Source organism: Amia ocellicauda, chromosome 13, assembly GCF_036373705.1.
Source record: "Amia ocellicauda isolate fAmiCal2 chromosome 13, fAmiCal2.hap1, whole genome shotgun sequence".
NCBI classification, from domain to species: domain Eukaryota; kingdom Metazoa; phylum Chordata; class Actinopteri; order Amiiformes; family Amiidae; genus Amia; species Amia ocellicauda.
Genome location: NC_089862.1, coordinates 29,936,967 through 29,958,793, shown reverse-complemented (window position 1 = coordinate 29,958,793; position 21,827 = coordinate 29,936,967). Strand labels below are relative to the sequence as shown.

Below are 21,827 nucleotides of genomic sequence, written 5' to 3'. Positions count from 1 at the left end.
GAAATACAGTTAGGATGGCTCAAATGAAAGGGGTGCGGAAGTTTAAAACTAATTCTTTGTTTCTGTCTCCAGAGCTGCGGGAAGCCGGCCTGATGCCTCAGATGGGCACGTTAGGAACGTCACATGTAGAAAGGAAACGCGAAGAACCCACGAGGAAGAGAATAAAAAAGAACAAAGGATGGGAGGAGGTGGAGCAGTGGGGGGCTCAAACTTCCAAACCAAACCAACAGCAGAGGCCACAGCAGAAGATGAAGACTTGGCCGGAGAAACGCAAGGAGAGGAGGCTACAGAAGCAACAGAGGAAAAAGATTCAGGAAGGCGAAGACACCAACTTTCCCCGGGGCCCCAAGAAACCCCCGGCGGGAGGCCACAGTCACCCCAAGAAAGGCCGCCCGAGTCCAGGCCTCTTCGGTCCAGCGAAGCAGCTCACTGAGGAGACGCACAAACGGAAACGGAGGGCAAAACGCAAGAGCACAGCCGGGCAGGACCGTCACCATGAAGACAGTTACCCTGCCGACGAGAACCTCTTCCTCATCAAACAGAGATCACGGAGACGGAAGCGATAGTCGCGTTCTGTGTGTTTGCCATGAACCCACACTCGGCGCAGCCCACCCGTCCACATTCCCACCCACAGGCGGCCTGTCAGCTACGAGAAAGAGCGCAAGAACAGAGGAGGCATCTTTGATGAAAGCAGTTCTCGATCTCTTTTTCAGTAGTATTCCACAAAATATTATTTTTAAAATGTGATAAAAAGGTGATATTTACAGTCTTTTACGCCCCATGTAACACACACATAATGAAAAACGGAATTTAATGTAAGTCTGGGAACATATCTATTTTTTCTTCGATTAGGAGGGACGTGAATGGTCAGTGGTAAAAAAAAAAAAGGGGCCTTTGTTAGAAGTAATACTTTCAGCAATAAACAAAAGACCTTCAAATGTCCCTTGAAGGAAACGATGTATATTATTACCATACAGAAACGAATGATGTCAATAATAATAGGATTGTGATGCAGCTTTGAGATTCAGACCCCTGTAACAGTGCTAATATGAGTGCGAGAGGGCAGGGAGAGGCTGACGCTGGATTGTTAGGGGTGTGGTGTCCTACAGTTTCTAAAGGCACTGGAATGGCATTGGGACTGTTTCATGGCCATGAGAGAAATGGTTTCTACACGTCTGGAGAAAGCTGGTTCAGTAGTTTTCGAATTATGTATTAATACTTTAAAAAGTATGTTCATGGGGAGAGTAGTATAAGATTTGTCATGTAATAATTAAAAAACTGCTGCATGTTCAAATGTCAAATTCGACAGGCAGTAATTTATTGCTGTTACCTTCCTCGGTTAAGACCCTAATCCAGACTGTCTCATGGTTTAGAACAGAAATTTGAAACATGAAATCCGAGGAATGGAGCGGGTGTTTGGGTCAGTTCAGTCATTTATACTTTGGAGCACCTCAGTACTCTTCAGTCTGCAAGGATCAGTTCCACTAATTGAACTTGCTTAATTAGTTCATAATTATGTGTTTGTGAAACTGGTAACTGGGTTCACAGTGCTCTCCTTCATCAGCATCGATAGGATGAGCCTGAATGGCAGCTGCCCAGCAGTCAACTGATGTATATATATCATTTGTATTACTATGTATTTTATTAGTTTTATTTAACTTAGTTGGTCTTTTAAATCCAATTTAGCAATGCAACAATGCATTTTGTTTTAGTGTAGGCTGAGAAAAGGTCAGTAATATGCATTTGAATGGTTATGAGAGAGAGAGAGAAACAGACCTGCTCTGGTTTCACTTTGAATACTAAAATCTCAAAACATTTTTTACTTCAACGTTGAGATTTCAAAGTTTTGAACACTCTAATAGGTTGGTAGTTGAATGTAGGCAATGTATTATGTCATGGTCTGGTTTGCTTTCTCTGTCTGTATTTTGAATAAAACTGGAGATTAATGTAGAACATAAAATTTTTGTCCTACCAGCCTGCCAAATTCATACAAATTATTTTTTATTGTAGGATACATAGAATAAAACACTCATAAACGTAATCAAAGTGGTAATAATTTGCAGAAAAGTGGTGATTTGTTTTTACTCCTGACAGCTTAGGACCTCGTGTTAGGTCATCACGGCTGGCCGGTCTCTCGGTGATGTAGTATGTAGGGAAGTTGAAGCACGTGACATCACAGAGCCTTTATAGCCCTCCTACTTTGTCCAAAAACAATCGCTGACCAGACTGAGATGGACTCTGAACAGGTCTAAAGCCCCAATAAACTCCTGTATCCTATTGAAAAATTCCAGAGCATGACCAGCACTGCAGGTATAAAAATATTAAACATCTCCATACAGTTATACAAGGTTTTAAGTGTCACAAATGGGAAATGTGCCAAATGCCATTCTGTTTCCTTTACAAAGCAACCAAAGCGCCTCAGTAAAAATGAATATATATTAACCACACAAAAGCAGGTTAGGTGATGGTGAGGACAGACGCCACAATCGGGGCACCACCGTTGTGTGAACCCACCTGCTGCTCACGTCGTTTTCTCAGTTTTGTCAAACCTCCCCCTCACTTACAACACGGCTTTACCAGAACGTAGATGTTGACAAATTAACATCAAAATGGAGTAACCCACGTTAGCCTTTTATGTAAATTAAAAATCGACATTTAGATGGTTTTTGTCTCAATTCCGGGTACTTTCTTTAGGTTTGTTTCATTATAGTTGCAAACAGAAAAGGTCGTTGAACTCTTCCATTTGAATGGATATTGTGCTGAGTCAGATTTCCAGTATCTTGATTTTCTCTTATCAGACCTTCAGATATGAGGGAAGAGTCTGAATTTAAACCCGAAAAGCTTTTTAGACAATTGAGGCGATAGTTTTGTTTACAGTTTACAACTTGTAAGTTTCATTAGCTTGTCACAGATTCACAAAGGGTTAAACTCAACTTAATTCAGTAAACCATTTATTGATACAATAACCTTTTAAAATGGTACAGAATGTCATATTTCTGGCTTCTACCAGGATCAAAGAAAATGTTAATGAACTACTCAGTCTTTTTGCATCTTTCTTTGCATCTGTCAGTTTGTCCAGAATCAATAGATCAGCCATCAGGTCTCAGGTTTCAGAACTTATCTTGTGCCAATTACCTGGACAACCTTGTCACACATTTGCACAAGCAGATGATTCATTACACTCAGCATTATTACCATTTACTGTTTTTGCAATTTTATGGTGATTTTTAAGATTTGCAGTTTCTTTTCTCTCCCAGCAAGAGTTGTGGTTGAAGTGTGTGCAGATATGTTTGTTAAATTATCTGAATTCTAAAAAAAGACAATTAAAACTGAATCTGTTGTTTAATATTGTGGCCATTTGTTTTTTCTTTCTTATTTCTGCCATTACTGAAAGACAGTTGCTAAGAAATAGATTTTAGTTTGTTATAAAACAAAACAAATACATATTTTTAGACTACAAACTGACAGCAGTTGTTCAAATGATCATTCCTCATCTAGTTTCCTCAGTGCTAGACCCCCATATACTTTCTCTCAGCTGCCTGATCAACAGGAACAGAAACATGCTGCCTAGTTTCCTGCAAAGTCCCCTGCCTCCTGGGTTTTCTTGCTCAGTGAACAAATTCAGTGGACTTGCTCTCCAAATCTTCGAAGGACAGGCCAGTGTGTGCCTGAGCGCACCAGGCAACAGCTCTGCAGGGGCAGCAGTCTTAAGATAAGAAATATGAATGCCAAACCATTCCCATCGCCCCGTCCTAAGAGCAGAGACTGGCTTTGGCAGGTCAAGACCGTTTTATATCCGGGGCGACTCCAGCTCCAGCTCTGTGTTTCAGCTGGGGCCCTGGGCCGAGGACCCGGGAGGCGACGGAGGCTGGGCGTGTGGCTGGCTGTTTGGGGACAGAGCTGTGGGGGCCATGTGGACGGCAGAGGGACCTGGCAGTGGAGTTATTGCTGTGGTCCTGGTGAGGGAGAGAGAGGGGGCCAGCACAGAGGAGCCTGCACTCTGACACGGATGTCCAGTCCAGGCGCTGGGCTCGAGGGGCAGGAAGTCCTGCAGGAGTTTGGGGGAGGCGTGTTCCCTGTCAATCCGCACTCGCACGTCCTCTTTGTGCACTGAGCGGATGTGCTTCTTCAAGTTGCTGGGGTGACGGCAGCGCTTCCCACAGATCTGTTATTAAAGCATAATCATGTTCAGCCTTTAATCTCTTTTATACCCCTTCGTGGTTAAAGAAACTAACCACAACAAGCTGCAGTAGAAGAGGGACAGAAATACAATTTCCCGTTTCCCACGAGGATGTCTACAGTTTGCGGCCCTACCTTATACTGACCAACTACTGATTGGCTGAAAAACTTATGCAATATGTTCAAAAATAAAATCTGCACAGACACACATATTCAAGCTTCCAGGAAGCTGTGTGAGAAAAGCTAGTATGTACCCGACATGGTACAATTAACTCAGACATACTTTCCAACCGCATGTCCTGTCATTATTTTTTCAGCTGCCTTTTCATTTACTGGAGCATTCACCACGGCTAACTAATTAAAAACAGCAACAGAATCAGCAGGTATATTAAAAAAAGTTACACAACAGGAAGTACAATAGGTTTCATACGTTTTCCACATTGAGGAGCTCAGCAACTCTAGTTTTGTATTGTATTGCTCAGCATTAACATCATAAGTCCTCAGTACCTTGATTTTTTCCTGTCTTTTTCCTCTCACCATGGCCACCCGCCAATGGTTCATGGCCTACTCTTGCTCATGGCTTTAAAGTGTTGATTAAACCAGTGCAAAATAAAGGGTCAGTTGTACTGGTTATAATCTCTTGCTTTGTCTTTTACCGTTGACACACATCTGCACAGAGGGCCCGGCTGAAGGGAGGCCTTACTCCCGCGCTTCACGGACAACCGGAGAGACTCACTGTGCAGCGGTAGGGCAGCTCCCCTGTGTGCGTCCAGGTGTGTCTCTTCAGCTCCGACAGGCGGTAGAAGGTCTGGACACAGAACCTGCACGGGAACCTCTTCACCCCGCTGGGTACAGGAGCGAGGGCAAGAGGGCAGATTCAGTGGGATTAATAACACTCAAGTCTTCTGTATTTGTAAACTACATCATATTCTTTCTATGAATAAAGCTCAACCTTTGACCTCAATCAGTTCTGTGTATGTTAATAATGTGTGTTGCGCACTCACTTCAGGAAAGAAAGCATCATTCTAATCTTTTAGACACAAAACACTTTAAATAGGGGTAACATTGGGTATCGCCTCTCCTAAAAGAAGGAACACTAGACAATGACTTTAGATTGTGCTAAAAACTAAGACCTGTGTGGTGATTGAGACAGTGAGTCTCGGGGAGGGAGACGCACAGACAGAGCCGGATGGACCGACAGAGGTAGACCTAGTAAGAGACAAGGGCTCCACACCTGCAGAAGACCTTGTGGCTCTTGTAGTGTTGGACCTCCTGGCCACAGAACTCGCAGAGCTGCACCAGCGCTGGCTTCCCCCTCCAGGCCTCCCCATGCTTGGCTCTCACGTGCTGCGTCAGGTCATCTGCAGCCATCACACAGTACACCCCGTCACCCACCTCAGCCATTAACGGTCACGAATACACAGCTGCTAAAAAGGGGCCTTATACTAGAGTAAGACAGTGCATGCATTACAAATCAATTATTTACTAGAGAAACGTCCATCGGCTGTCCGTACACCTTTACGGTGGCTTGTCTGTCCGGCCTGAGCCCGAGACTTACTCTTGACCTTGTAGGCCTTGTCACAGAGCTGGCAGCGATGGGGACGGGCATCCGAGTGGTAGGCGACGTGGTCCTTTAGCTTCTCCATGGAGCCAAGCTGTTTGCCACACTGGTCACACTGGTACGTCTTCTCGGCACGGCACTGCTTCCTGTGCTGAACCAGCTGGCGGCTACAACACAGCAGACAACAAACAAGACAACAAACATCCTCCATGCCATGCCAGTAATGCAAATGGCTACATATACTGCACAACAAAGTGCAACAGTTTACACTGTGTAGGATACAATATAGAAATACAATTAATAAAGTGCAGTAAGATCCTACGCAGTGAGAGAGTAGCAGCACAGTATGGTACAGACTAGCTGAGGGCTATAAAGGGAGATTGTAGATTTCCACACTCTCTTTTGGAAATGTTTTCTTGAACTGCATTTACATGTACCATAAGACACAAAATTAATTAGCCTCCCCGGTCATGCATCTCTAATTTCATCACAGCTTTTACACGACTCTCACTTGCATTTCAAGAGGATACAATTCCCTCTGAAACAGCCCTACCCTGCTGAGAGCACGTTGTAATTAGCATTATGCCAACTGAAAAATCAAAAGGATCAGGCCGTGAAAACACTGGCGTCTCCTTCACTCGTTGGGCTGAAGTGCCAGTTTAATTCTAGACAACAAACTTTGGGCCATTAGTCACACAATACCTCTGTCTTCCACCAGGTGTCTCCCTGGTGTCAAACACACAGTCACTGCAGGTTTTTATTAACCAGATAACCAATTCAGCATTACCTCCCTCCTATTATTATAAATCAGCTTTAATGTATTTATGTTATTATTCTAATACTTTTCCTTAATAATGATTCATCTACTCATTATAACATCTCCTTTTCCATATATATTTTATTGATGTTCTTATTTTACAAATAATCTTGTAGTGTTTTATACTAATGCTCTGGTAATACTTTTTATTACCTGCAGCAGGTAAACCCCAGGTGCCCGCGGCACAGAGAGCATCAATAGAGGGCATCTATAATGGTCTTACCTGTGACTGTCACAAGCCTCACACATCCAGGGCTGGCAGTCCACCAGCTTCGGTGATGAAATCTCTTTGTCCTTTCTAACACCCTTCTCCTCCTGTGTATTTTGCAGATCTTCCTGCACAGAAAGGCTCTCTGTGGATGGCACCAGTCCTGTCCCAGTCTGAGAGGACTTGTCTCCATTATCATTTCCCTTCCCCTGAATGAGTGATGGAGGACAGAATGTGTCGGGCGCCTTCGTCCTCGGGTTCAGCTCTGCTGGGTTCTGGTCCTTTTCCTCCTCTCTCTCTGTGCCTTGCTCAGTATGCCCTGAAGCCACAATTGCTGCCTGCTGGAGATGTGGAGGTAGCTCCTGGTTTCCTCCTGCCTGTGTCCTTCCACAGCTCCCGTCATGTTGCTCACACACCTCCTGAACGCCCACTGCCCGCCCTGCCCCAGTCCGGTGGCTCAGTCTGTCCGGAGCGGCCAGGGAGCTGCGGTCACTACACAGGCTGCCTGAGTGCCGAGCCAGAGGCAGACTGACCTTCAGGAGCTCCGCGGTGCTGTAGAAGTCCTGCAGACAGCCGCTGGGCAGAACCGCGGTGTAGAAGAACTCCAGGAGGCGAGAGAAGCTCTGGAGGCTGACATTGTCCAGCTGCACCACATCACCGCCCCGGCTCAGGGTGTGGTGGAGGACCTCGCTGCAAGCCGACAGGACATTCCTGTGAGCCGGGAACACGCCGCCCTCCACCAGCACTGTCACATCGCAGAACAATCCCAGCACCCTCTGCTCCTGCAGCCTGCGGAGCACCGCCTGTCCGTGAGTCTGGGCACTGAGGGAATCCCATCTCTCCATCATTCTGAGGGAAAGACAGGAAAGGGTAATTGCATTAACACTGTGGATCCTTCTGTTTTTGTCTGATGAACCCTGCACTCAATGACCCAGATTAGATACAGTATTCTTTGTTTCTACAGAATGAATTACCTGAATGTCAATCAAAGCCTAGTAGGATACCACCCCCTCGATGCTTGGCAAGTATTGCTCAAGGTCACAGTTCAGTTTATTGCCAACAATGGAGTTAGAAGTTTATGGCATTTCTAGATACTCAGGAATTGGCCTGTAGACTTCCAACTTGGCTTCAGGCTTCAGGCAAGAAATTGAATGTATTGCAGTATTGAATGTATTGCACAGAGCACTCATCCAAACTGAGGAGCTGTTTATGTTCTTTTATTTACTTTGTGGACCAAAATTCAAAATCAAACAACAGAACATAAAACACAGGGTATTTATCCTTGTAGGCCAAGGATCTGAACCCCTTGACAGGACAAACTGTGCCTGCCTCTGAGCTGAGGGGGAGCCCGTTTCCCAGGTCTCTAGAGGCTGACAATCTAAAGCTCACAGTAAAACCCGCAGTGCTCTATAGCCAGGGCTGTAGACCCCTAGACCCGTGCTGTAGAGCATGAGCAGAAACACCATCAACTAATGCTGGAACGAATGGAATCCAGCTGTGAGACTGGAGGACTCATTTGGATCAACTGCAGACCATTGTGTGGGTGCAGTCACTGCCGTGGCGGCCTGGAGGATCCTCTCACTGTGTGACAGTGTCTTCAGTCTGTCTGTCTCATTCCTGAGGAAGCGTATGGATCAACATTGCATTTCCACAGTGTCCCGCATCACAAAGTGCACACACCCAGTGATGTGGTTTTCCTCATGGATTAAACCCTAGAGGCATCCCCTATATGGTGCAGATGTTCCTCTTCTCTGTGCAATGGTTTATTTTTTGTATTTCTTTTTTATGTTTTTTAACATGGGAACTAATTCCTCCTCAGCACCAAGTGCAATTTTGCAAGGTTACAGATTATTTATACTGGTGGCAGTTTATTGGGTCAATCTTTTTTTTTTGATTCCTGCCTGTTTTACTGTCTGCTCTTTCTGTACAATACATAACCACTTATAATAATTATCTGGACGTAAACAAATTATAAGATATGTTTAGAGCATCCTATGTATGTGGATGTGTAAAATGAAGAATGAAAGCACGTACATCAAACGATACAATACTATAACCATGAGCATATTTTTAACAATATTTTAATCCTCTTTATTTAGCCCTAATGTATCGGCACAGCTACGTTACTATTCAACTTGTGTATTATGATGATTATTACAGTTTGTATCAGTCTATTTATTTGTTGTCCATTATTTACAAAACCCCATTGTACATTTTAAAACATGTATACAACTTATGGTGAGTGAAGAAGGGTGACATGGAAACATGGAAACACTTCAAAGGCAGAAATACTGAACTACAAAGGCAGATTAGTTGGGTGCTCAATGTTTAGTACAGAGGCTGGGTTGAAATTGTTAATGTCACCCAAACTCCCACAGCTGTAGCGGTGCTGGTGAGACACGGGGCCACCCCACAATGAATGCTGTCCGCTGCAGGGACGACATGAAAGGCAAGAGCCACAAACAGAGACACCACAGTTCTCCAAATGTGACATTTGTTCTGATTTTTAAAAAAGGGTGTAAAAGGTTATTTTTGCACTACAAGGATTTCTCCGCAGGCGATGCCTAATCTTTTCCTATCACAGCAAGTCGTTTGTTTCGCAGACACGATCAAACGGTTACACTGTATCTCATGCAAGAGGGAGGAAACGTCTTACCTCAATATAGCGCCTCCGCAAGTGAACAGAGCTGCGCAAACTCTGCCGAAGTTAACACGACTCTGCAGACACACGCAGCGCTGTATCTACAGTCTGCGCACACACAGGACACGGGCACAAAGGAAACCCCTGCCACCGCCGTGCTGTGCCCATAACGCTGCCAATCCGGCTGGTTAGGACCGTTTTGAAGGCCGACACATGGCCAGCACTTCTTTGTTGCTCTCCATTCCTGCGTGTCCAATGTTGTGCTTGTGCAACACATGACTCTCTAGCTGGGAAATGTTACTCCTGTCCTAAATGCTACCATCTGGTGGAGCTTTCCACAAACTGCCCTTATGAAATCTTTGCACTTTCATCCCTGTGCTTCAACTGCTTGTTTTTCTGTCTCATAACGCGTTTTTAAGGGACCTAAAAAGCAATGTCCACTATGGAGGCTCTGTAAAGCACTTTGGATAACAACGTTAAATATAATTCATCTCTAAGTGTTCTCCAAGACCAGCACTATTACGATTTGACCAAAGTTAATGATGTACACATAGTTGATCAGTGAGCCCAAATACAATGGCAGGTATATGATTCATGATGTCAAACATAATTAGATTGTTTTGTTATTCGATGATTTATACATTGTTTCAATGTTCTCACATTTTGTTTCCCTTGTTTGTTTGTTTTTAAAATATACATATCATTTTGCCAGCATGCATATCAATTTCAATGTATCTGAAAACAATTCAAACATATTTATACAGTATGTATTTTCTGTATTGCACTAGATACAGATGTTCCAAATCAAATCAAATCAAATCCTCAAATAACTCCCTTCTGGGGCAGATAAAATCCTGAACACATCAGTTTGGTTTTCTGCACCCTGGTGTATGGTTCGATGGATTCACTGTTCAAACAAGTAAAGGTTATCCTCAGAAAGTCAAACATTTACAGACCCTGTCAGAGGTATTAGAGACTATCTCTTTCAAAAACGTTCTGTCACATTTGCATGGGCTTTCAGTGGCATTTAGTTCTTTATGTATTAGAAAAATAACTGATTACAATAGACCATGGTTATAACACACATTTATAGCTAGTATACTAACTCTTACTAGACAAATATAAATACATATTAATGATAGGATGGAAATCCAAGAAAATTTAAATAACTAAAATAAACAACCAAAACAACCAACCAAACAAATACATGAATGTATGCATACAGTGGGACTTACAAGAACTTCCAATCAAATCCCTATCATGTCATTGTACACATTCTTAATTATGCATTTAAAATAATACTCAGTTACTCCACACATATTCAATGTTTTGCAGTTCCTCTGCTTAAAATAGCCATTGTCAAAAGATAATTATAAGGACAGTTCATGTTATCCACAGAAAGCTCTTCATTTGGGCAAGGACTGTCACAGTAACGTACTGCAGACTGGGAAACTGACACACATGTTGGCAGGTCTGTGCAGGGAATTTTAGTTCAACATGCAATGTCATTGGCAGGCCTACATGCACATCCTAATAATTTTGTGTAATAATTGAATGCAGTTTTGTAAGGTCTGTCCAGGTACAAGGTGGACACATGCAATATTTTAATATTATTAAAATCTATTGGCAAGTATTACTCACAACAATGTATTGCAACTTTGGGAAGGGGACGGGGGGGGCATGTTGTATGGGACAAGGGTCTTTGGCCCATATGGTCTGTGTGTATATGTTTGTGTGTATACTATACTTTACCATATTTTTACCATGCTACACCACACTACATATTATCATATTGTACAATGTTTTACCATGATTTTAAAACATGTGTAGTCTCCCATTCATTTGTTAATAATTTATATTACTATATTGACATGGAAGATATCTAGCCATATGTATACTAGGTCAATCAGTGATTTGTGTGTCTTCAGAGGAAAATGCAGAGAGCAGAGACTACGCAAGAATATACTGTCCTTGCTTCATTGGCCAGACAGGGCTGTTATCTCGGAGCCTCCCCTTGTTTGTGCAAAAGCCAAAACCCCTGAAGCAGGAATTGGGACAGGAGACAAGTTCCGAAGTCTCTGTTTAAACGCTGTGGCCAGTTCATCTCAGCTGCAATGTGGTGGAGACCATCGCTCCAGGGCTTGAAACGCATTGCAGCGTTGGAGATCCACACCTGGAGTCGGCTGAACGGCATGCAGAGGGCACAGCAGGCACAGGGGGCACTGCCCAAGGTGTACGTCACCCGGAAAATGCCCCGTGATGGATTGCATATTCTACGCCAGTCGGGACAGTGAGTTTTTACCTTAGTTATAATAATCATAGTGTAATTTGTTTGCTTTAAAACATTGCATCAAACAATTCAATCATGACCACAGCAGCACTGTATTGAACATTTTACACCGCCTCAAACATCGATTACAATTCTGCCATTTTATGACAGTAGCTGACAAAAGCAGTCTGTTGTCATTTCATCGTGACTGGCATTACAATCCAACACATCAAGCTCATTAGGTAACCCAGATAAATCGATGCTCACATTCATCGGGTGAACTGTAACTTGCAGTAGAGGAAAGTTGGAGGCCGTGTCTCAGAATTGCCATACTGCAGTGTACAACTGGTTTCATGTAGTGGCTTTGTTGCTCAGGCAAGTTGCTTTTCATTAATTTAAGTTTAAATTAAAAATATTGTAAGATTAACTATTTGCAGGCAGCAAACTATGTTGTTACTTCAGAGTCCTGTGTTAACTTAATAAGTAACCTTGTACCCACAGTTCTGCAGCTCTGTTTGTTTAGGAGGTTGCAGATTAAAGGTCATATTACCTCTCCATGTGTGATTGTTCCCTGTGTGGTTTTGGCAAAATATTTAGTTGAAGGTCCCTGTTTTGGAAGACATTTAAATATCCAGCTGCAGCTTTCCTGGGTAGTATCTAAAATCAAGGGCATTACTGGAAGCTCCGTCTCTCAGTCTCCGGCGACGAGTGATTCTGTGCGGAGCTGAGCCCTTGTTCCCACACTTGCTCTGTGCCTGCAGGGTCCAGTTCGAGCTGTGGGACTCTGACGACCCCGTCCCTCGGCAGGAGCTGCTGAAGAAGGTGTCTGGAGTGGAGGGTATCTTCTGTGTGCTCACAGATCAGATTGACGCTGAGCTGCTGGATGCTGCAGGTGAGGGCCTAGCTGGTATGAGATCTTCACTTAGTTGAAGCCAAAATGCTGTGAGCAGCCACCGCTTCACATTGTCCATCCCTGTCACTTCAGGATTGAGTTAACACAACACAACACAACCCCTAAACACAACAGGGAACAGGGCATGAGATATTTTCACATTCTGTCACAAAAAAGCAAAAGCAGTACAACATTATTACTACTACCTGAGATAGAGGTTCATAACTGAGCATGACACGTGAGATGTATTAAACAGTCTGCTGATTACAGATGGTGTTTTATTCCAGGACCCAACCTTAAAGTGGTGAGCACAATGTCTGTGGGGTTTGACCACCTTTCCCTGGCAGAGCTCAAGAAGAGGTTTGTAGTGTTTATTTATCTGGCTGCAAGGTGCTAGTTAACTTCCATAAAATAAGGCAGAAATAGCGCTAAGACTCAGATCTGTGTGGTGTCACTGTAAGCGAGTGTTGCTGAAATATGCACAGCCACCCTTTTCCTTCCTGGGTCATTTGTACCCCCTTTTGCCCTGCAGGGGTCGCTCTCATCCTGCTCTTCTCCCTACCTGATCGCAGTGCGAGAGAGGATGTGTTGGAGAGCCTGTGGTCCACCCCTAACTGCAATAACGTGATTCAAGTGACTGCTGGGAAAAGGCCTTTCAGCCACTATGATCCTACATTCGAGTAATGCTTGTGATTGTGTGTGCGTGTTCATGTGTGTGTCCCTGTCTGTGCAGGGGGATCCGTGTGGGCTACACCCCTGACGTGCTGACTGATGCTGTGGCTGAACTGACCGTGGCTCTGCTGCTCACCACCTCTCGCCGGCTCGTGGAGGCTGTGGAGGAGGCTAAAAAGCAAGTCCCCCACTCAGACACAGACAGAGCTGTGACACACAGGGTGTTCGAACCCACTCAGTCCACTCACACTCACAGTCTCCCCACACAATGGGGATGATGTCATGTAGCTTTTACATCACTCGCTTATCAAAATCCCTTATTGGTCAAAGCTCTCCTATGAATGTATTTGTTTGCTCTTCTTGTGTGGGGTAAACCTAATGTGACTGTGTTTCTCTATTACAGTGGTGGCTGGGGCACCTGGAGGACCATGTGGCTGTGTGGCTATGAACTGGGACAGAGCACTGTGGGAATCCTAGGCCTGGGCAGAATCGGTAAGGGCTTACCCATTGTGACATACACCACTACCCTCACCATAGAGACTGTGCGGATCAGTGAACTGTTATCTGAGAACTAAAAAGCAAAACAAAATCGGCTAAAACGTCTCATTTAGGATTTCCTATTTTGGAGCACTGCGTACACCTCGTCTCTGATTTCCTGTGTGTTGTGAACGGCAGGCGTGGCCATTGCAGAGCGTCTAAAGCCCTTCAGAGTGAAGAGGTTCGTCTACACAGATGTGGCCCCCAGGCCAGAGCTGGCCAGCAAGATAAACGCAGAATATGGTGAGTGGACATTTCCGTACACCCTCTCTGGCCCCACAGTACAATTGCCTTTGCTAATGCAGTTGAATTGTCCATCTGTTCATTTCTAATTTAATATGTTCCTCTTAATAGCACTGTGGAATGAAAACCTGTGTGTATTTCACCTTCCATGACCATAGGTTGAATTGGGTTTAACTGGAAGATTGTTCTCTTCTATCTATCTGATCTGTATGATCCATCTATCTTTCTATCTATCTATACAAATAAAGCTAGAATGAGCTGTGCTGTGCTCTGGGACTGATGTCTGTGTGTTTCTCCAGTGTCCATGGATCAGCTGGCCAAGGAGTCAGACTTCCTGGCTGTGTGCTGTGCTCTGACTCCTGAGACTCGGGGCATCTGCAACAGCAACCTCTTCTCCAAGATGAAGAGCACAGCTGTGTTCATCAATACCAGCAGGTATAGCACACGCGAAAAAACTCCTCATACAAAACCACTCCCTCATAAATCCCCCAGTTCCCCAAAGGTTGATGAAGGCCCCTGATACGATGGAGATGTATCCTAGCTCAAAGTGGTCTGTTCTCCTGTTTTAAGTGTAGAACCTGGTTTGTCTGCTGGTGGTAATGAAAATCTCACTCATGGCCTGTTTTCTGCACCTTTCGTGTCCAGAGGTGCTGTGGTGAACCAGGAGGACCTGTGCGAGGCTCTGTTCAGTGGGCAAATAGCAGCCGCTGGTCTGGACGTCACGACCCCTGAGCCTCTGCCCACTGACCACCCTCTCTTCAAACTGAAGAACTGTGGTAAGCCAGCCTACTTACACAACACTTCCATAACCCCCATTGACAACCTACTTGGCTACACTGACATATCATGTATCAAGATCGTCAGCTCAATTACATCAGTCCATCTCCAGAAAAGAACCATAAACAATTGCTACATACGGGGACAGTGCTGGGCAGTTCACCTTTCCCTTACAGAGAACGCTTGTTTGAGAATAATGTATCATAACAATTCCTGTTCCTGAGTCCAGCCTTGTTTTCTTAGTGATAGACATGTTAAGTAAAAATGTATACAACTGAACTGATCGCGCCTCGTCTTGTGCTCTGTTTGTGTAGTTATCCTGCCGCACATCGCCAGCGCCACCTACACCACCCGCAATGCAATGTCGGCACTGGCGGCCAATAACCTGCTGGCCGGCCTCAGGGGGGATCCCATGCCGAAGGAGCTCCAGCTGTAAATCCCCCAGATGAGGGGCAGGGCACTTTGTCACAGCCTGCCTCTGTAAACTGACCGGGGTGTCTGTTTCCTCCTTCTTCTCTACATCAGTTACTGTGCAGTTTATGTTTGAGATCATCTGTTTTGTGCATTTGCATGACGAGTACATAAGGCATACTTTGCTGTTTACTTTATGTTTTGTTCTTTTTGGATTAAGACTGTTCACTGAAGGATAGTTTTAACTTTGAAATCCAACCTCTTGTTCAAAAGTTATGGCTTTTTTGTTGTTAAGGTCAATTTTTTTGGAACAAAGTGGTGGTAATTGTACTGTTACTTAATAAGAGACTAATTATGTTTAATTATGTTACAACTAACTACAGTATTTTACACTGCTCTGTCAATTGCTACCACCCTTTCCTATTTTATGAAAAAGCCAATAAAAAATGTCCTTTAAGCTTGAATGTTTTTGAGTATTCTGTTTGTTTTGTTTATGTATGCGTTTGTTTCTTAAGATGGAGTGAGAGTTATATCTAACCAGCTCACTGGTCAACCTGCTCCATCTCCCCAAATTACATACACAGAATTGCATATTAGTGAAAATGGCTGCCTATATAATAACAAGAAGAGAAAACAGTTGTCTTCACATCTTTGTTTTGTGTGGACTGCTCTGCATTGGCCGCTGTTGCACGGCAGCGCGGAGGACACCAGGGGGCGCTCTGCTCTCCTGCAACACACGTCTGCACACGGCGCTGCGCACGACTGCGGGACTGGAGCCGGGGCTCACACTTACAGTTGCTTTCATTTTCTGCGTCCTTGACAGAAGTGTTTGCCTTTGAGTGCATTGGGCTGAGCATCGTTTGCGCCGTAATGAAGGCCGCTCGGCAGCTCCTGAAGGTGTTTGTGACCAGAAGGATTCCCCAGGAAGGACTGAAGGCGCTGTCTCTTTCTGGACTGTAAGACAATAGTTTGAATTCACGTATTGTGTTTGAACGCAGGCGAAGACGTTATTAGCACAATGCATTGCAGTTAGTGTAATGAAGTCTGTCCTTTTACACATTGCTTTAAAACCCGCAGCTCAGCCAGTGAAGACATTGCATGGCAATGGTGGATAAACATTAAAAGGCTTTATGACTTTAGAGTCACATGCTAAATGTGCAGTAGTAATTGCATTAAAAGCTGTCAGAGAGAATATATGAAGTGCAGGAACTGTGACCCGGATGATGTTTAGCAAGAGCTCCGCCTGCAAATCTGCATCTCCAGCTGTGTCTGCATCTGCACACTGCTCCTCAAATGTGGACTTTGTAGCGATCTGGGCTGTAGTGTGACGAGTGCGAAACGCTACAATTAAAAACGTCAACCTTGTCTTGCACAAAATATCAAGAAAACCGCAAAACAGCTAATAAACATTGATTGGCGGCTATACCTTTCAAAGCCGATAAGTGCATAAACTGCAAACGGATTTGCAGCTGTCTAAAATGAATACATAAATACGTACTAAAATAATACACATTCAAAACCGAATAAGATTATAATCGTAGTGGAAATGACGCCTAAATCTGCTGCTGCCTCCTTGTTATTGGAGGCGAATATGGCATCAGGTTGGCCATGTATCCCCACACAATAGCTATAATCAATACATCAGACACGTAGTTTATCAAATATATTGATCAGAGATTGTGATATGCCTAAGGAATGTGTAAGCTGAGGTTCATCAACAGCAAGAATTGTATAAAGCAGCAATAGATATTCTAGAAATGGGCATATAAGTAAGAGGTTTAAAAACGAGTATTATACAGGCCCAGACTCATAGTGGTAATTCAGGTTGCATTGATGTAATCTTAATTTGCACTGCCGAGCCAGAGTACCACATTTTAGGACTCTGTAATACCCAAATATAGGCCTGGATAAAACTAAAAACTCTGTCCCCTTCCCTATGTATCACAAACCTAATCTAACCTAAGATTTTGGATTGAAAAGGTCTGATTGCTTTAGTTTTGCCCCCTGGAATCATGTAACGCCAAGCACTGGGTTTGTCATCTGCTCGCTTGACGCAGTGTGTGAGTGTGTAGTATAGATCAAAGCTTCATCTCAATCTGGAAAGGGAATGTTTCATGGGAAAATGGGAGTGGTGTGTTTTTTAAAGCGTGACAATGTGTGAGTCAGTGATTCCCATTGCTGTTTCAGTTGTGATGTCCAGCTGTGGGACTCTGATGAACCTGTGCCCAAAGATGAGTTACTGAAAGGAGTGTCAGGGGCACATGGACTCCTCTGTCTTCTCTCGGAAAAGATTGATCAGGAAGTCCTGGATGCAGCAGGCATGTTGTCTCGACGTTTGTCTGTTTCAACAGGATTCACATATTACCACTAATGCAGGAGCCTTTTACATTCTTAAACATGTACAATTATATAAATCTATAAATAAATAAACAGTTTGAATGTGTTTTTCAGCACCTGGTCAACTATTAGAGAAACAGTTAGACTGCGTTAAATGCCATCTGTGGATTGCTGGAATCGGTGAACTCGGGGATTATTGCCACGCTCTTTTATTGAGCAGTCCCCCTGTGTTGTTCTTTATTTTCTGTAAACATCAAGTCTAATCGACAGTTTAGGTGAAAACAGATTAAATAACCCAAACCGAGGACATAATCTTTTCTACTAGATTAAACTGTGCGGTATAAAGAGAGATCTGGGACTTGTTCTAGCGATATTAGAGGGAAATAAGTTAATGTACGAGAGGAATGTACAGCAGGAGAATGTGTTTATGAAGGCAGTTTAAACAATTTAATGCAATTTAATCAAATTCTTCTTTCCTGTAGTGCAGTCAATATGCTAGTTTTGACAGATTTGTTGCTGTTGAAAACACGATCAGTGAAGTTCAGCCAGCCGTCGGAAAGCCTTTTTGGTTTTAGTTTTTTTGGCTGCAGTACATTATGTAATGTACATACAGTGTACAGTGTAATGTTGTGATTTCTTTACTGCTCCCCAGGACCCAATCTGAAAGTGATCAGCACACTCTCTGTTGGCTTTGACCACCTTGCCATCGACGAGATCAAAAAACGGTGAGACTTGCCAGCTCTCAGTCCTTAAAATCTCACACGTTATCAAAGGAAGAGTCAGTGTGTTACTGGAGGGCCAAGTGTCGTCTCCATTTGCATGTCTGAATTTGCAGGGTACTTTCAGGACTTTGATGTGGTACAACAGCCCAGCAGTATTTATGCTTGGCTAACAACAGTGTCTTATGGTTGAATATGCATCTACTGCACTCGGCCTGGACAAATTAGGAGCTGTGTCTGTCCCATGGTTGGTGTTCAAGCACTCTTTAGTATATTGCACAAAGGATAGTAGTGTGCTTCTCTTCTACTGAATACTAATCTGAGTTGTAAAAGATGAAAAGATGATTGAGGTTTAAATATGTCTTTATTTCCGCCTCCTTTGACTGCATCCTCTTTGTGCGTTCTGTTACAGGGGTGTAAGAGTGGGCTACACCCCCGATGTGTTGACGGATGCCACCGCTGAGCTCACTGTGGCTCTCCTACTGGCCTCATCGCGCAGGATCCCAGAGGCAGTGGAGGAGGTGAAGAAGTGAGTCAAAGCAGAACTATTCTCATGTGGCCCCCAGGTGGGTGTTGCACTGCAGTGAATGGGAATATTGTGTGAGGAATGCATCAGAGACACCACTTGTCCTAGGCTTGGCAAAGACCTAAACATCTTGGCTCGGGAACAATGGGAAGTGTAAACATGTATCTCTTTCTGGTCTGGGCTCAGATCTTTTTAATATGCGAATAATAAGGATAGTTGGAAATATCAGTAAGCTTTATTCACTTTGACCAAGGCCCTGAGGGTAGCACTAGTTCATAGAAATAGTAAAAAGGATATTTTTTTAATAGTTTTCAGAATATGGCATAATGTAATTTCTTTAGATGTTTTGTCCTGTGGTCGGTTTGACGTAGGCCTTGACCAAATCATAACCTGAGCCTACTCGCAGATCACAAAGTGCAAATCTGTACCCGAACATGTCTTCATTTATAAGTTGTAGAAAGTGGATTCTGACTTTAAATTCAGCTGCAGTCAGATATAGGTTTTGTCTTCTTTTGACTGCTGCTGATCTACTTTTGCAGTGGAGGCTGGAGCACCTGGAAGCCCCTCTGGCTGTGCGGCTATGGTCTGTCTGAGAGCACGGTGGGCGTCATTGGTCTCGGACGAATAGGTATTTCAAAAAACTACCCTAAACGTTCAATTCATATAGAAGAGCCATGGTGGTCAGGCCTCAAGTGTTGGCCAGACATCTGAGTCCAAAGCACCCTGCAGACGTTATTAAGGCGCGTCTCAAAGCATGCTGTGAACGAGGGGAAATCTGTGTCTCAGCCTTTGTTTCTGTTCTTTTCCTGTCCAGGTTTGGCCATTGCCAAGAGGCTAAAGCCCTTCGGGGTAAAGAATCTGCTCTATTGGGGGCGCGCGGCCAAACCAAAGGCGGCAGAGGTGGATGGGGAGTTTGGTAAGGGCGGGGCTGAGAGAGGCACTGCGAATACTGTGACATTATAATTATTATCGTTACCTTTATCTTTATCTTTAATCCAAAGTCATTTCCAAACACTAGGGGGCAGTGTCTGTAGCTGCAGTATCGCTTACAGTGAGAACTGTGTAGTACATGTGCAGGACACGACACAAGGATGTTCAGTAACTGGTAACACACAGTGAGCCAGGGCTGGGCTTTGACCCACACGAGCCTGTATGAACCCCAGCTTTCTGTCTGCAGTGCCTTTGGACAGACTACTCGAAGAGTCCGACTTCGTGGTCGTGTCTTGTGCTCTGACACCTGAAACTCAGGGACTGTGCAACAAGGCCTTCTTCACCAAGATGAAGAAAACCGCCGTGTTTGTCAATTCCAGCAGGTAACACACATACTCAGTACTGGTCAGCCACAATGAAACCCAGAAGGGATATGAGTTGAGTGCATTTGTCTGTGTTTCTGTGCAGAGGCACCGTGGTGAACCAGGAGGACCTGTATGAGGCTCTGTCCAGCGGGGAGATTGCAGCCGCTGGTCTGGACGTCACCACCCCCGAGCCCCTGCCCACTGACCACCCACTGCTCAAGCTGAAGAACTGTGGTAAGCGCTCCGTGTGTCGCATACAATGGCAATTGCAGTTCAGTTGAATTTGCATGTGGCTGCTGTAATTACCAGAAGGTCAGCGGTGTGTGATACTGAAGTATGCAGTGTATTCTAAGTAATATTTAAAGTTTATTTCCACTTTTGAATGGCACAGCAGTGTATAACTCACAATTTAACTGCTTCTTAGCATGAAAAATGAGCTGCTGACCTTCGAATGCTGAGAACACTATAATTGACCTGATTCTTGATTTGTGGATACCTGATAATCCAATTTCAATACACCAGTCCCTCAGGAAGTGTTTTTAGTGATTAGAAAGCATTAAAACAACTGAGATCTGTAAATTCCACACAATAACTCCCAAGTGTCCTGAGACAGAGGTAGAAACATATAACATTTCTTGACAGCTGTAGCTACAGTTTATGCTTTTAAATTGGCTCAACCTTAGCTTAATAATTTAATAATTTTCCTAGAATAGTAGTTCATTGGAACAGGTGGCGAATTGACCATTACAGCTGTAGAATACATGGTTTTATTGATAGAAAATGAGTGGCTGATTTCATTGTGCAGAGGCGTAGAGATAAGGTATAGCCATGGTGTATTTGTTCACCCGTATTGTAAACGGAGGGCTGGGACCAGACAGAAATCAGAAGCAATATGTGAAGTGTGAAAAATACTCAGGTTTGGTTCTTCGCTGAAGGTTTAAAAACTCTATCAACAAAAGTGCTTTCTTATCAAAAGTAAAGAAGTATCTAGCTTTATGGGACTCTCCTTGTCTTGATTCAAAAGAAAAAATAGCTGTAGTGTGTTTTAGGTGTTCTCAATAATCATTTTTTTTCCTGTTGATTTATTTCCATGGTTCCAGTAATCCTTCCACATATAGGCAGCGCCACATACTCCACGAGAGAGACCATGTCTGTGCTGGCAGCCAATAACCTCCTGGCAGGGCTGACGGGGGGGAAGATGCCAAGCGAGCTCTCTCTGTGAGCCCCAGGCCCCTCCTCCTCAAAGGGCAGACAGCGCTACACACTTTACCATCTGTAACGCAGCTGTGACAGAGCAGGGCTGCTACCCGAGGAAACCGTTTCTGTGGTTTAGCATAGGGTCATGTAGATCAATTAAAAAAAAATACCAAAAGGCACCATTGGATAGATAATCTGTGATGAATGCCTTTTACACTTCTCTTATGCCTTTAACTATGAATTATTACCCCAAATTAGCTGGTAAAATACTTCTGATTCTTACTTTTCTAATGATTTATATAATTGTATTATACATATATATAGTTTAATTAAAACACTACTAATTTATACAGTTAACAGTCCTGCTTTAAGTTCAGAAAAAGTATGCATATAAAAACTACCAGTACTGTGAACAAATTGTACAGTTGTAATTGTCTACAGGTGTCAGTTTTTGGGGCAATGTCCATCAAGTTGTCTCCTGATGTGATAATAAAATTGTGCTGATCTGCTTTCTTTACTGTATTTATGGTTGTACTTATTCTCCTT

General features: G+C 43.8%; 4 protein-coding genes across 7 annotated transcripts in view; 3 read left to right on the top strand and 1 right to left on the bottom strand.

Moving 5' to 3' along the window:
- The window catches only part of zcchc7 (zinc finger, CCHC domain containing 7), a 109,845-nt gene extending 106,499 nt beyond the window's left edge, over positions 1-3,346 (top strand). For all 4 annotated transcript variants that reach the window (XM_066720575.1, XM_066720574.1, XM_066720572.1 and 1 more), the window contains one exon: positions 73-3,346. In XM_066720575.1, the coding sequence (XP_066576672.1) occupies positions 73-566 (494 nt within the window). In that variant the 3' untranslated portion in view covers positions 567-3,346. The remainder of the gene's footprint in view (positions 1-72) is intronic.
- LOC136766770 (zinc finger and BTB domain-containing protein 24-like) lies at positions 2,935-9,675 on the bottom strand. The gene is made up of 6 exons (XM_066720576.1): positions 9,422-9,675; positions 6,781-7,614; positions 5,738-5,907; positions 5,414-5,540; positions 4,916-5,024; positions 2,935-4,165 (listed from the first exon to the last, which is right to left on the bottom strand). The coding sequence occupies exons 2-6, from the start codon at positions 7,611-7,613 to the stop codon at positions 3,827-3,829; spliced, it is 1,578 nt and encodes a 525-aa protein (XP_066576673.1). The 5' UTR covers position 7,614; positions 9,422-9,675; the 3' UTR covers positions 2,935-3,826.
- Positions 9,676-11,443: 1,768 nt separating this feature from the next.
- On the top strand, positions 11,444-15,671 carry LOC136766767 (glyoxylate reductase/hydroxypyruvate reductase). Its single transcript, XM_066720571.1, has 9 exons — positions 11,444-11,696; positions 12,437-12,567; positions 12,855-12,927; positions 13,301-13,417; positions 13,643-13,731; positions 13,915-14,019; positions 14,319-14,454; positions 14,665-14,795; positions 15,111-15,671. Exons 1-9 carry the CDS (start codon positions 11,521-11,523, stop codon positions 15,230-15,232), a joined length of 1,080 nt encoding a protein of 359 aa, XP_066576668.1. The 5' UTR covers positions 11,444-11,520; the 3' UTR covers positions 15,233-15,671.
- A 289-nt stretch (positions 15,672-15,960) lies between these two features.
- On the top strand, positions 15,961-21,803 carry LOC136766765 (glyoxylate reductase/hydroxypyruvate reductase). The gene is made up of 9 exons (XM_066720569.1): positions 15,961-16,163; positions 17,395-17,525; positions 18,197-18,269; positions 18,676-18,792; positions 19,329-19,417; positions 19,604-19,705; positions 19,967-20,102; positions 20,188-20,318; positions 21,185-21,803. Exons 1-9 carry the CDS (start codon positions 16,078-16,080, stop codon positions 21,304-21,306), a joined length of 987 nt encoding a protein of 328 aa, XP_066576666.1. The 5' UTR covers positions 15,961-16,077; the 3' UTR covers positions 21,307-21,803.
- The last annotated feature ends 24 nt before the right edge of the window (positions 21,804-21,827 follow it).